The sequence below is a fragment of the Neophocaena asiaeorientalis genome, unplaced genomic scaffold (genome assembly GCF_003031525.2).
Source record: "Neophocaena asiaeorientalis asiaeorientalis breed wild unplaced genomic scaffold, Neophocaena_asiaeorientalis_V1.1 scaffold91, whole genome shotgun sequence".
Taxonomy (NCBI): domain Eukaryota; kingdom Metazoa; phylum Chordata; class Mammalia; order Artiodactyla; family Phocoenidae; genus Neophocaena; species Neophocaena asiaeorientalis.
In genome coordinates this window covers 4665426-4680627 of record NW_020173198.1, presented here as the reverse complement: position 1 = coordinate 4680627, position 15202 = coordinate 4665426, and the positions used below count along the sequence as shown (strand labels likewise).

The 15202-nt window shown below is 41.7% G+C and overlaps 1 protein-coding gene across 1 annotated transcript in view; it reads left to right on the top strand.

Annotated features, from left to right (window-relative positions):
- LCMT1 (leucine carboxyl methyltransferase 1) overlaps positions 1 to 11862 on the top strand; it is a 55383-nt gene extending 43521 nt beyond the window's left edge. The window contains exons 7-11 of the mRNA XM_024744663.1: positions 86 to 206; positions 3667 to 3768; positions 5190 to 5281; positions 8762 to 8859; positions 11643 to 11862. Coding sequence (XP_024600431.1) covers positions 86 to 206; positions 3667 to 3768; positions 5190 to 5281; positions 8762 to 8859; positions 11643 to 11665 — 436 coding nt within the window. The 3' untranslated portion in view covers positions 11666 to 11862. The remainder of the gene's footprint in view (positions 1 to 85; positions 207 to 3666; positions 3769 to 5189; positions 5282 to 8761; positions 8860 to 11642) is intronic.
- The last annotated feature ends 3340 nt before the right edge of the window (positions 11863 to 15202 follow it).

Sequence of the window (15202 nt, the reverse complement as noted above, 5' to 3'; positions counted from 1 at the left end):
AGTGCCCTCCCTGTAATGTGAGTGCAATTTGAGAGTCCCATTTTGATGAAAACATATTTATGTGCCTTTTTCTTCTTTCGTTAAGATTGCCAACCCTCCTGATAGCTGAGTGTGTGCTGGTTTACATGACTCCGGAGCAGTCTACAAACCTTCTCAAGTGGGCAGCCAAGAGTTTTGAGACTGCCATGTTCATAAACTACGAACAGGTAAAAGGAAGCACGAGAAACTTGCCTTCTGCTTGGGACTCCAGTGGTGGCTTTCTCTCTCTGAGCACCCTCGGAATGTTTTCACTTACTCTTTTCCTTTTGCCTCCAGCCACTCACATATCTCCTTTATTAATCGGTTCCCGCAAACCTAGTACTCCTGAGTTCTTGACTGCCGGCCAACTTTTAGCCAGAGTTTTTGGAACTTCTGTCTTGTCCTGTAAGAAAGTTGTTTGAGTTCCTATCATTGTGTTTCCTGTAAAGTCATAGATTTTGGTGGAAGGAATTTTGGCTGTCATCAGTGTAGGGGTAGCAGCTCAGATGCCTTCAGAGACAGGTGGCTGTCATCAGTGTAGGGGTAGCAGCTCAGATGCCTTCAGAGACAGGTGGCTGTCATCAGTGTAGGGGTAGCAGCTCAGATGCCTTCAGAGACAGGTGGCTGTCATCAGTGTAGGGGTAGCAGCTCAGATGCCTTCAGAGACAGGTGGTGATGCAGATGCAGGCAGTTGGTTAGCTGTTATATAGTGTGGAGTGACGGGGACTGTGGTGGACTGGGGCATCCATGTCCCATTTCATGGGGTGCCCACCATTCAGTTCCAGCCAACTGTTACCATGTGCAGTGAGCCTGGAGTTGCCTGAACTCCCAGTTTTTCAAGAAAGGTTAGAAATGCAGGATTTTAATGTAAAATTTCCTACTTTCTAAAATCACTGAGCTTGGCCCACGAGCTCCCTGTTTTTCTCCTTTGATCCAGTGTCGAAAGGAGTTATGTTTTAGGGCTTCGGAATAATTCAGATTGGATCTGAATCTTGGCCCTAGCTCTTATTATTGACTGTGTGACCTGAGCAGAATTGCTTGGTGGTTGGGAGTCCATGCTCTGGAGGCAGACTGCCTAGCTGTGTGACCTGGACAAGTTACTTAACCTCTCTGTGCCTGCTTCCTCATCAGAAAAGTGAGGATAATAATATCCCGACTTCATAATTAATAAATGAGTTAATAGGTGCACAAGCATTTACAGCATTGCTGGCTCTTAAGTTAGCTATTATTAAGTTAGCTATTATTAAGTTAGCTATTATTAAGTTAGCTATTATTTGGATCTCTCTGATAGAGAGAGATACCTACCTAGATACCTAGGTATCTAGGTATCTAGATACATAGATACCTAGGATAAGAATACCTACCTCTCAAGTCTAAATAATTCAGATTAAATGTGGCAAGTGCATTCATTAAAAAAAAAAGAATACCTGCTTCTCTGGATTATTATGGGAATTCATGAGATGTTGAACAGCAGTAGACTCATGATAAGCACTGAATACACTTTAGCTACTTTTATTGTTTATTTTAGTTTAGCTTTATTGATTTTATTTTGTTTTTTACCTCATTTTATTTTATTTTTATATTTTATTACAGATAAGGGCAGTACAGGACCTTGCCCAATGTCACGTAGCTATGAAGAAGTCTAAGGCTAGACCTTGATCTCCTGGCCTCCTTCCCACCCCTTACCCAGTCCAGGTTCCTGTATAGGTGGTTCTTGGTTGTTTGATTTTTCTTCCTTTTCTGTTTAATTGGAGGCATTCCTCAGACTGAGTCTTCTGTCCTAATGAATGGATATAATGGTAGCTGGCCTCATCGGTCTTTAGTATTGATGTGGATAAATCCTGGTGACCTATCTTTGCTTTCAGGATACCATACCTGGGGGAAAAGGAATTCCACTTCCCATGTTTCCACACATTTCGGATGTGTACCATTTCATTCACTCTGCTTCATTTTTGTATTCTCTTATTCAACAAACCTTTATCCAACATCACATGAGAGACAATGGGTTAAGTGAGTTTTGACTAGAGACACTGTCACTTTGGAACAGGCCTGAGAATGTGAGTTTTCAATATGTTGACCACAGCTGTCCTTAGATGGGGTTAAACCCTACCCAACACCTTCATTTTGTGAATAATAAACTTTTAACTTAATTCAGTTCTTTCCTAACAAGTACAGAATCATCATCCTCACATTTGTCAATTGCTCACATAGCATGTATTATTTTTTAATTAGTGGTTAAATGACAAAACCACACGGATGACGGTTATTTCAGTAATGATAATTATTGCACATTCTTTGAATCTGATGACTTGTATAGCAGGCGCTCTTCTTTGAGTTTCATATATATTAACTTATTTAATCATCACAACAACCTCAAGGTGGGTACTAGTACTATCCTAGTTTTACAGGTGAGAGGACTATTGAACCAAGGGGTTAGGCATCTTGCTCACAGCTCACAGCTATTAAGTATCAAGCCAGGATTCAAGCCTAGGCAATAAAATGAAGGCGTTTGTGCTCACAAATATGCTTGTATCCTGAATGAATAGTGTGCAGTCCTATCATCAGTGCCACATAAGCCTTATGCATCCCCCTAAAAAAGAGTGACGTTGGATTTTGTCTTGTAGCGTTGGCGTTGGTGTTGGCTTATGAATCCGGGAATCACTTCATATATTGTTAAAGTGCTGAATTTTAGATACCTTGTATATGACAAAGTAACAGTGTATATGCTATCAATACAATAATGTACATAATATATAAATATTTTTTGGCCTCACTGCATGCGGCTTGTGGGATATTAGTTCCCCAACCAGGGATCGAATCCACGCCCTCGGCAATGAAAGCACAGACTCTTATCCACGACCACCAGGGAATTCCCATGTACATAATATTTTGTTTTGTGACATTGTACACATATATAAATTATGTTTTATAAACCAGTTTTTTATTCAAAAAGTAATGCCACATGCAGAATAAAACAAACAATCATATAGGTCGATAGGGTAGACAAAGAAAAGTAAGTCTCTTATCTACCCAAGACCTCAGCCTCTAATCTGGGAAGCAACCTTGCTGTATTCCAGAATTTTCCTATGCATATATAAATGTAGAAAGAGTTTCCTTTTTTTTTTTTTTTTTTTTTCCCTAAGGGCAGATGGAAGCATACTATACACATTCCTCTGTACCTTACTTTTCAGGAGTTTATCTTAGGGATCATTTCATATCTGTCCATCTGTTTATCTATCTATCTTCCTTTCCTGTTTTCACAGCTATATAGTATTTCATTATATGAACATGCCAGAATTAATTTAACCCCAAATGATGAGTATTTAAGTTCTTTCCAGATTCTTCCTATCATACATAATGCTGCAGTAAATGTGCTTGCATCTTTGCGTTCACGTGTGAGTCTATCTATAGGACAGGTTGCTGGCAGTGGAATTGTTGGATCCCAGACTGAGTGTTTGCAATGGATGGACACTGCCCAATTGCCTTTCGAGGGGCTCTACTCCATCAGCATGGCACTCAGGATTCTGTGACCTGCAGTTGGTATTATCAGCCTTGACTGGTTAGAAATAGGATGTTGTTTTAATCTTGCATATTTAACAAACAAAGAGATCCTTGTGGCAGTGCCCAGCCTCCTCTGTCCCTTCCCAGGTGAACATGGATGACCGGTTTGGGCAGATCATGATTGAGAACCTGCGGAGACGACAGTGTGACCTGGCGGGAGTGGAGACCTGCAAGTCGTTAGAGTCTCAGGTCAGAGGGCAGAGACCAGGACATCCTCTTGTAACGTTAGCCAACCGAGAAAGGGCACCCTCCCTTCACAGATAAGAGAATGTGAGAGTCCCTCATGAGTGCCCGCCTCCAGGCAGCTAGGGCTCCACGTGGGCTACTGGTTCATCGTGCTGGGGGAAATCCAAGCCCTGTCCTGCCATCTTGGTATGGAAGATGCAGATTTACATTTCCGACCCCCTATTATCTTAACTTCTTATTATGCCGTTTTTCAAATAACATAAGAGTAGAGGGAATAGTTAAAATGAACACCCATATTCCATCAGCCAGCTTCAATATTTAATAACATTTTGTCATCATCGTTTGATTTATCCCCCTGCCTCCAAATTTTTGTTGATGGTGTCATTGGAATATTTTAAGGCAAATCCCAGACAGTATATCATTTTCCCCATAAATACTTCAGGTGACTCTCCTACCAATAAGGACCTTCTGGGCTTCCCTGGTGGCGCAGTGGTTAAGAATCCGCCTGCCAATGCAGGGGACACGGGTTCAAGCCCTCGTCCGGGAAGATCCCACATGCCACGGAGCAACTAAGCCTGTGCACCACAGCTACTGAGCCTCTGCTCTAGAGCCCAAGAACCACAACTACTGAGCCTGCGTGCCACAACTACTGAAGCCCACGTGCCTAGAGCCCGTGCTCCGCAACAAGAGAAGCCACCGCAATGAGAAGCCCGCACACCGCAACAAAGAGTAGCCCCCGCTTGCCGCAACTAGAGAAAGCCCGCGCACAGCAAAAAGAGACCCAGAACAGCCAAAAATAAAATAATAAATTTAAAAAAAAAGTGAGGACCTTCTACCCCCCAGGATAATGATGATACCATTATCACACCTTACAAGTCGACACAAACTCCTTCATAGCACCTAACACCCAATTCATCTCCAGTTTTCCCCAGTCGTCTAAAAAAATGTTCATAGTTGGTGTATTTGAATCAGGATCCAAACATGGTTCCCACTTTGTACTTGACTGATCGATCCCTTAAATCTCTTGGAACCTGTAATAGTTCCCGCCCCCAGCACTCCCCCACCTTTGAGAATTTTTTGCTAAAGTGACACTTCCCACCCCTGCCCCCATTTAAATACGTTAGTTTTTACATGGCTTGTGTCACGTTACCACTGGGGTACTTTAAAAAACTGTTGCTTATAGAAAAGTTTCTTCCTTTATTTCTCTTTAAATATTATACTTTAGTATGCATTTTCCCCCATTGTAACAATGCGTGTTCAGTATAGAAAATGGGAAAATTAAAAAAAAAAAAAGAAAGGTGATAGTGGCCACGGTGGGCTTTTGAAAGAGGAGTCCTCTGAGGGAAATTCCGTGTGCGTGAAGAGTGTCTCAGGTCATATGACAGCACGTTGTCCTCTCCCTTTCTCTCCACTGCACATTTTAGAAAGAACGGCTCCTGTCGAGTGGGTGGGAATCGGCATCAGCCATCGACATGATGGAATTGTACAGCAAATTACCTCGTGCCGAAGTGAGCAGGTATGGGATTGGCAAGAGTTTGCTCCATGGCAGATAACTGTGAATTAAAGGCATCATTGTCTGTATCCTTTAATGTTTAAAACAAAAACAAACAAAAAAATTCAACCCTGAACTAGACTTATTTTGAAACAAGTTAAACTGCTGCTAATGTAGATTAAACATTGATAGCTCCTTGAGAGTAACTTATTAGCTATTAGCCAAGATAAGGTTTATGCCCAAACAGATTATCTTAGTTGAAATAAGCAGTTACACCTCTGCAGTGGAAATCTTGCACAATCCCTGTGTTTTGGAGAAGCAGGAAAATGACATTGCCCAAGGGCTCCTAAAGGGGGAAAAGTCTGCTTATGGATTTTTAAGTGGACTTTTCCTCTCATTACAAAAGAAATACATGCTCGTTGTTCTAATAAAACAATTTTCGAGCAGTGTAAAGTGCATGAAGTATAGAGCAGTTGTGAGCTCTGTAGCACCCTCCAGAGAGAGCTGGGGTGTATTCTTTTTCTATGTGTATATAAAGATAAATATTTATCAATATATAGATTTATAGTTTTTGAATCAGTAGATTGATATTACATGTATTGGTCTGTAAACCACCATCCTTTCAAAAGCTTAACAATAGATTGTATTTATCTCTACATGTCAAGATGTTCAGGGTTACCACATCCTGTTTAGTGGTACCTGTTATTTATGTGTGGATATATATTAATAACAGTTTTTTAAATTGAGGTGTAATTGACAGACAACATTAGTTTCAGGTACACAACATAATGATTCGATGTTTGTGTATATTGTGAAATGATAACAATAACTCCAGTTACATCAGTCACTGCACATACAGGATTTTTTTTTTTTTTAAGGAGAACCACTTTATTTTGAGTAGTAAACAAAACTCCATTTAGAACATAATAAACAAACCTTCCATCAGTTTCTTCACAGTTAGTCCAAAGAATAAAAGATCTTCTAAAGAAGATCTTTAAAGGAGATTTAGTAGCTGAATTTGTGGGCATTTTTGGTGCATATTTTTTGTTTAAAAAGGTGAACACAAGCCAAGATTTCAGGCAAATGATGAGCAAGAAGTTTCCAGTGGTTGCATAGTGCAGGCCATCACATCTGAAGCAAGGTCCTGCAGCAACACCCCACCGTGTGCAGCAAATGGCAGGCAGGACGTGGCAGCAATCTTCACTACTTTCCCGGAATTTTTTTTTCTTGTGATGAGAACTTTTGAGATTTACCCTTAACAACTTTCAAATATGCAATACAGCATTATTGACTATAATAACCATGCTGTACGTTACTTCCCCGTGACTTACGTATTTCACAGCCGGAAGTTTGTTCCTTTTGACCCCCTTCACATATTTTGCCTGCCTGCCCTCCCACCGCCCACCTCCAGCACCTACCAATTGTTTTGTTTGTTTGTTTTCTTTTAGATTCCACCTGAAGAGAGATCCTACAGTATTTGTCTTTCTCTGACTTATTTCCTTTAGCATAATGTCCTCTGGGTCCATCCATGTTGTCACATGTGGCAAGATTTCATTCTTTTTTATGGCTGAATAATAGTCCATTGTAAATCTCAGTATATATACCACATTTTATCCATTCATCCGTCAGTGGACACCTAGGTTGTTTCCTTGGTAATAATAATTTTAAAGTAATTAAAAAGTAATGTCTATAGCTGGGCATTTAGTTATGTTGCAAACAGCAGCCTTTGTCCTAACAGAGGTGGGTAAAGAGGCGGGACAGGCTTCGGTCTGTCCACCCCAGGCCGACCAGCCCTCCCAGCTCTGCAGATGCCTCATAGTTTGTGTCTACATTTGTCAAGGGCTTTTGCCAGATACTCCGTATGAAAAGAAACCGGAGGCAGGCCTGTTGATTTAACAGATGCCTACTGTGCGTCATGCCTGCCTTTGCGGAGTTCACCTTCTAGGGAACAGCTTCACAGTCTAGTGTGTCCTGATAGTTGAACTTGGTCATGACGGTGATGGAGCCTTGATCGTGATGCTGGTTCCTTCTCACAGTAGGAAGCCTGCCTTGAGGTCCTCTGCTAAGATTAGCTGGGAAGCCACCAGAGGACTCCTTGGACAGTCATCCTTACTTCAGATGTGACTCTTTGGCCTGCACACCAGGGTGGGAGCTAAGCACAAATACAGAAACATGCACAAGCGTGTACATCTATACACTTTCATGGACATGCACATGTGCACAAGCACAGACACACACAGCCTGGACAAATGGCAATACCGGCATGTTAACAGGGCTGTAAATAGTGGAATATGGATCACCTTTTATTTTTCTTCTTTACTCTTTTTGGAAATGCCTGCGTTGTCCCCACCGCCCCAGTGTGTGCGTATCTTAACAGAAAACATCTTAAAGAGCTGTTTTCGTATGTTTCTCTGTGTGTGTATATATTTAAAAGTTTACATTTAAAATGATTTTTGGAAAAAAGTCATATAAGCAGATGATGGGGAAAAAATGTAACCAGAATAAAGTAGTACAGAGTGAAAACAGAACAAAAGACTTGGTTACTCACCCTCACTACCATCAGCCACCTTCTGTTTCAAGAGACAACCACCATTACCACTTTCTTCTGCAGTTTCCAAAATTAGTCCATGTATGTATAACCATATATATCCCCCACTTTTTCTTTACATAGATAGTAATGTACTATGTCAATTCATATAAACCTACCCTATATGGCTGCACAGTATCCTATTGTATGAATGTGTTTAATCTATTCAACCCATCTCTTCTACTTTAAAGTTTGTTTTTTGTTTTGTCTTTTTGCTGTACTACATTGCAGCTGTGATGCTGCAGTGAGATTTCTTGAACACCTATAGGGTGAATTCTTAAAGCAGAATTGCAGAATGAAAGGGCGTACATTTTAAACATTGATAGAGGTGGTCAAATTGCCCTCCAGAGAGGTTATACTATTTTGTCATCCTGCTAGTAATGCAGGAGAGCACCTCTTTCCCATGTCCTTGGTAAAATGTATATCAACCTTTAAAAAAATGTTTATTTATTTATTTTTAAGGATGTATCAGCCTTTTTTATCTTTGTCAACTGTTAGCTGAAAACATTTCATGTGTTTTAATTTACATTTCTTTTCACATAAATGAGGTTGAAAAGCTCTTGTTTTTCCTTGCCAGTGAACTGGTCTTTTACCCATCTTTTAAATAAGTTTTAAAAGATGTTCTTATTGAAGTGTAACAGCTCGTTATATAACAACGAAATCTACCCCTTGTCATTTCTATTGCAAACATTTTTTTTCTAGTTTGTCATTTGTCACTTTGGACTTTGCTTATGGGATTTTTTTCTCCTTTTCAATAAAAATAAGTTAAAATGGGCCCACACCATGCATACTATTCTGTAGCCTGCTTCTTTTCACATAGTATATCCTGAACACCTTTCCATGACTATAAGCATGGGTCATGACCTTCATTTTTGATTGGATACATTTGTACTGTTGTCTCTTCATTCTCTCCACAGAATAGAGTCCCTTGAATTCCTGGATGAAATGGAGCTTCTTGAACAACTGATGCAGCATTACTGCCTTTGCTGGGCCACCAAAGGAGGAAGTGAACTGGGTAGGTGACTTCACTTGTATTGATTTAACCTAGAAAGGGGGAATTTTTTTGTCTCCAGAGAACATAAGACTTGACGGGAATTTTTGACCCAGGAAGAACTAGGGGACGTATATATATACCTGGATCCGATCCATGAACATAGCCAGAGAATCAGCTGTTATATCCTCCGTGTTTTTATAGCACAAAACCCAGGAGAACTGTTTAAATAAACCACATATATGAAAAAAAAACAACAGCCCTTTAGAAGACTGTGGAATTTTCTCAGCTGGATGGTAAGAGACTTTGAGTCTTGTAATCATCTTAATAAAAGGACCCAATGATTGTCTTTTTAATCAACTTGTAACCAGGTTTACTAGATGTTAAACACACAGATCATTATATCTCTCCAACACCCCTGTAGCTGTGGGTTGAATTTCTCTCTTCTCTTATATTTAAGATGAATTTCCCCGGCCTGGAAGAGTAGGGCCATAGGGACAGAGCATGGAGCCTTGTCTCAGTGTTTCTTGTTGCCTTGATCTTGATCGAGTTCCTCCTTTACAGCTGCCCCTTGTTGACCTTGCTTCCCCTGGGAGATAGCCCTTGGGCGGCTCTCCAGCCAGTGGAGACCATTGTAGATCTCGGTCCTGGCCTTTAATGTCATAGGTGCCCTTAAGCTTCCTATCGATGTGTCTGACACATGGCTTTAGGCAGGTAGTCCATACAAAACAAAGAACTTGGCAGAGTCACAAACTGTCCCCTGTGTAAAAATTCCAGGTTGTTAATCATCCCCCTTGGGCTTATCTTTCCGCTAGTTTATAAATTTACCCAGCTGGGCAGTTCAGCCCACAAAATCCAGTTAAGTTATTTTTTATTTAAAAAATCGTTTATTAGTGTGTTTTGTACTGTTGTCCTCCCGCACTTTTCAAAACAGTGTAATTTTTAGTAGGGACTTTGGAAACTTCTAAAAAAGTATGGCAAAGAAAAAAATCACCCGTGTGCCCATCACTCAGAGATAACCTCTGGCAGCTTTTCCCTTCCATTCTTTTTCTAGATGTTGTTTTGTTTTTAGCAGAGTTGAATTTATCTATTTATGTAACCTTGATTCCTGATCTCTTTAACTTAATATTCTAAGCATTTCCCCTTGCACTTTAATGGCTTTATAAATATTCTGTCATGAGGCTATGTCTGAATTTACTTAAGTTTCTCACACTTTAAAAAATATAGGTGGTTTGTAATAGCACAGAGTTAATTCTAGTTTCTGTAAAGTAGCGATGTATTGAGCATTTTTATGTAAGGGGCTTCTTTTCCCCACTTTGCGCCTGGCTGCTTCGTTGTATCAATACAGTAAGTCCCTTACATACAGACCTTCAAGGTGCGAGCTTTCAAAGATGCAAACTTGCGTTCCATCAACGTCATGCGTGAGTGAAATTGCAGCTTGCTCTCCGTCTCATTGCTGACGATCCTTCATTTCTACCATCTCCCACCTCCTCTCCCTCCTCCAGTCAGTAATTCTCTCTTCTTGCTTGTTCACTCGATGCCAGCCCCTGTATGCCAGCTGTTGTACTGTAGTGCTGTACTTTTCAAGGGACTGTACTGTAAGATTTAAAATGTTTTCTTTATTTTTTGTTTGTTTTTAATGTATTATTTGTGTGACAAATATTATAAAGCTATTACAGTACAGTACTATACAGCCGATTGTGTTAGTTGGGTACCTAGGCTAACTTTGTTGCACTTAACAAACAAATTGGACTTAACAAATGCGCTCTCGGAATGGAACTCATTCGTATGTAGGGGACTTACTGTACTTATATGTGTGTGGGGAAGAAAGAACTGTGTTTGCTTGAAGTTCAGCATTTAAAAGGCCAAGTCCTAAAGAATAGGCTCTAGTACAAAACCTAGACAGATTCATACTAAAACAACCCTGCAGCCAAGACTGTAGAAGATCAGGATGATTCTCCAATAAGATAATTGCCTGCCAGAACAAAACTCAGCGCTCTTCAGAGGAAGACACTAGAATTCAGAGTCTCGTCAGCTTGCTATCTGCCATGTCAGTGTACGATAAAAAAATTACTAGACATGTGAAGAAATAAATTGCCTACTCTAGTCTTTTATCACTGAATTTGACTCAAAGAGAAAAGGGTGGGGCTTCCCTGGTGGCGCAGTGGTTGAGAGTCTGCCTGCTGATGCAGGGGACACGGGTTCATGCCCCAGTCTGGGAAGATGCTGCGGAGTGGCTGCGCCCGTGAGCCATGGCTGCTGAGCCTGCGCGTCCGGAGCCTGGGCTCCGCAACGGGAGAGGCCACAACAGTGAGAGGCCCGCGTACCGCAAAAAAAAAAAAAAAAAAGGGTGAACAAAATTGCTAAGGCTAGTCACTAGCCCTTTGGCTTCTTTCTCACCAAAAACAGGCCAATATTAATTTTTAAATGTTTAAGGTAAAAAGCAGAACACTCAAGAATGAACTCCTTAAACAAGTTGTCTGAACGAGAAGTATTATTCAGAAAAAAAAAAGTTCAGCGTTTAAAGGATAGACTTTCAGGTTTACTGCAGGGAGCCCGTAAACTCTTAAAACATTTCTCAATCCCTTCAAAACCACCCATAAACACAGTCTCATCCAACCTCCTGTTGCCTTGTGAAGTCTCATCTTACACAACCAGGAGGCCGGGGCTGCGGTGATCACACGTGTGGCTGGTGCCCCAGAGCCGGTCACTGTGGGCCTGGGATCCGGGGGTCACATTCTCCCACCGCTGGCTGTTTGCCCCAATCCGTGAGAGCCTCTTCACAGCTTCTGTGTGTTTCCTCCCAGGCTTGAAGGAAATAACTTACTGATCTGTTCAAGACTCGTGCTGAGCCAGAGCTGAAGCCACTGACCTTTCCGGAGTTGAGTCTCCGAGTTTCCTGAGTGGTGGTTAGGCCTCGGCTACCAGTCTCCCCGCTCGCCGAGAGACCTCACTGACCGAGGTGCTTGTACCAGTTCCTGTTCCTGTCGGCTTTTACCGTTTAAATAAATCTCAGTTGCCATTGCCGGTGTGTTGGTCCTCTGCTGTTTATCCTTTGCTCCCCTGGGTGGGCTGTGGTTCACCTCTGTGTCAGCTGGAACCAGAGGTCCTAACCCGACCTTGACCTTGGCTCGCTCCCTGTGAGTCAGACTTAGCTCGTCCGTTGCGGGATTTACTCCTGTGTGCTCCCGTTTGCAGCACCCGACATTGCACTTGGCACCTTGACCAGATGTTGGAGCTCGTCTCTGCTCCCGTTTCTGCCCTTTCCTGCTTAAATCCGCCTTCACCTTGGTCATTGTGGCAGGATGAATGATGAGCCCCTGATCCCTCCAACTGTGAACATGTTACCTTATGTGGCAAAAGGGGCTTTGAAGATGTGATTAAGGATCTTGAGATGGGAGATTACCCAAGAGCCTCCAAGTGGGCCGGATGTCCTCACAAGAGTCCTTCCTTATAAGGGAAGGCAGGGGTGTCAGAGTCGGAGGAGAAGGAGGCATGTGACACCAGAAGCAGAGACTGGAGTGATGCGCTTTGAATGTGGGGAAGGGGTGGAAGTGGAGGAATACAGGCGGCCACCAGATGCTGAAAAGGGAAAGAGAACATCTCAGAGCATCCAAATGGAGCCAGCCTTGCTGACACTTCGACTTTAGCCCAGTGAAGCTGGTTTCAGATTTCAGACCTCCAGAACAGTAAGAGAATAAATTTGTGTTGTTGTAAGCCGCTGAGTTTGTGGTCACTTGTTACAGCAGCAGTAGGAAACTAATACAGTTATGATACAGATTAAAAGGGGCCCTGGAGACCTGGCCTCCAATTCAAAGACATAAGGCCTGTCCACACCTAATGAGATTTTTGGTGATGTGACTGGGGCTGTGAACCTGAGCCTGTGTGTGCAGAGCGGCAGTGAGGCAGCCCACCGGCCCTCTCCCGTCCGAGAGATCACGGCCCCTTACTAGAGACTTGCAGAGTCTCTAGATCAGCTTTCCCTACAGTGTGACCTGTCCCCCGTTATACAGCAGCACGCCTGTTGACAGGGGTCCGGGTGGTGACACAGCGTGAAATGACATTGAATCACCTGGTGAGAAAGTTACTGCCTGTTCAGTAAGGTCTTAAGGACCTTTCAGATCTTAAGAAGTCCAAGTTGAAGATCTCAGGCTGGTGCTGGTGTGTCTTTAACACTAATGCCATATTTACTAATCCATTGTTTTTGAAACTGTGTACTAGGCCATTAATGGATGGTGACTCCATGTAGGGAATCAAGTCTCTTATTTTAAAAAGATACGGACTAGAATGGAGAATGTCATAGCACATCGTCCGTAGTAAGGGTGAGTACTTTTTTTGTAACTTGTTTCATTTTTATGTGTGTATACACTACCATGTTAGCACTGTTTCTAATGTTTTGGTTTGGGTTTTGTTTTTTAATTGAACTGTAGTTGATTTACAATGTGTTAATTTCTGCTGTACAGCAAAGTGATTCAGTTATACATATGTATACATTCGTTTTTATATTCTTTTCCAGTATGGTTTGTTACAGGATACTGAATGTAGTTTCCTGTGCTATCCAGTAGGATCTTCTTGTTTGTGCATTCTGTATATAATAGTTTGCATCTGCCAATCCCTACATCCCAATACTTCCCTCCCCCAACCCCCCTTCCCCCTTAGCATTGGTTTTGATCACAGGTGGAGGTCAGAGTGTTACAGCGTTTTCTCCAACTGAGGGAGCAACAGCATTTGGCTAGAATTTTTAAAACTTTGCTTGGCTTCAATTACATTTCTGTTTTTCCTTGCATTTAGTTTTATGGAGTACCTTCTGTTCAAGGCTAATGATATGCCATTACTATTGATGGTTGTGTTCTAAAATATCCCTTAAAGTACCTGTCAATTTCATTTTAAAAGCGAGCCCATTTAAAGACCGTTACTAAGAAAATAATGGTAGAGCTACTGTATGGACATGCAGAAATCAGGGAGGTGATGTATTTGGAAATACTGAAGTTGAGAAGCACCGCATGCTGGAATGGTTATCTTATAACATTATAGAAACCTTACAGTTTCTCACGGGAGTGTAGCGGGTATCAGGGGCAGAGGATCTCACCAAGGGTTAGCTTTCATGCCCTCCCTCTCCCATACCTCCCACAACTGAGACATGCATTCCAAAGTGTGGTTTTGGCTTTTCGAATTGGGACTTGGAACTCATGTCCCCCTGGAGTGACTGCCTCTCGCTGCCTCTCCTGTTCTCCCACACACTCATCTAAAACCTCTGGTAATCCTTTCTACACACACTGCTGAACTGAACCTGCCCTTGGGAAGGACATCAGTGACGTTGAAACCATCACACCCAGTGACCCTTTCTCTGTCCTTGGCTGTCTCAACTTCTCAGTAGCATCTGACATGGGCAACCGTCTCTCTCCTTGGAACGCCCTCACTGCCAGTAAATGATGGAACTGGATTTGAAACCAGGCAGGTTGGCTCTAGGACTTGTGCTTTTGACTACTACATTATATATATCCCTTCTCCCCTGGCCCCAGACAGCATATAAAAATTCCCCACCATCACCATTCCTTGAGGGTGTGGTTGCCCTGATGTCTCATTTCATTATTTCTGATAAATTTTCACAATTTATTACATTGGCTTATTTCCTGGTTGGGGACTGTCCCAGGTGCCATTGATGAAAAATGATCCTTTTCTCCAAAAATCTTAGTGAGGCTTTTGAATATTTAGTAGAAGAAATGGCATTGTTAAAAAAAAAAAACAACTATGTTTTCCTCTAAGAGTTTTATAGTATCTGGCCTTACATTTAGGTCTTTAATCCATTTTGAGTTTATTTCTGTGTATGGTGTTAGGGAGTGTTCTAATCTCATACTTTTACATGTACCTGTCCAGTTTTCCCAGCACCACTTATTGAAGACACTGTCTTTTCTCCACTGTGTATTTTTGCCTCCTTTATCAAAGATAAGGTGACCATACGTGCGTGGGTTTATCTCTGGGCTTTCGATCCTGTTCCATTGATCTATATTTCTGTTTTTGTGCCAGTACCATACTGTCTTGATTACTGTAGCTTTGTAGTATAGAAAAATGGAATACTACACAGCAACCAGAAGAAATTAAGTTTGGACATACAACAAGATAGATGAATCAAAAATAAGTACACTGAGTGAAAGAAGCCAGATAAAAAAGAACACATGCTGTTTGATTCTATTTCTTTTTTTTTAATTTTTAATTTTTTGCACAATTTTTAAAGGTCACACTCCATTTACAGTTATTGCAAAATATTTCCTATATTCCCCGTGTTGTACTATACATCCTTGTAGCCTATCTCACATCTGATAGTTTGTACCTCCCATTCCCCAACCCTATATTGCTCCTCTCCCCC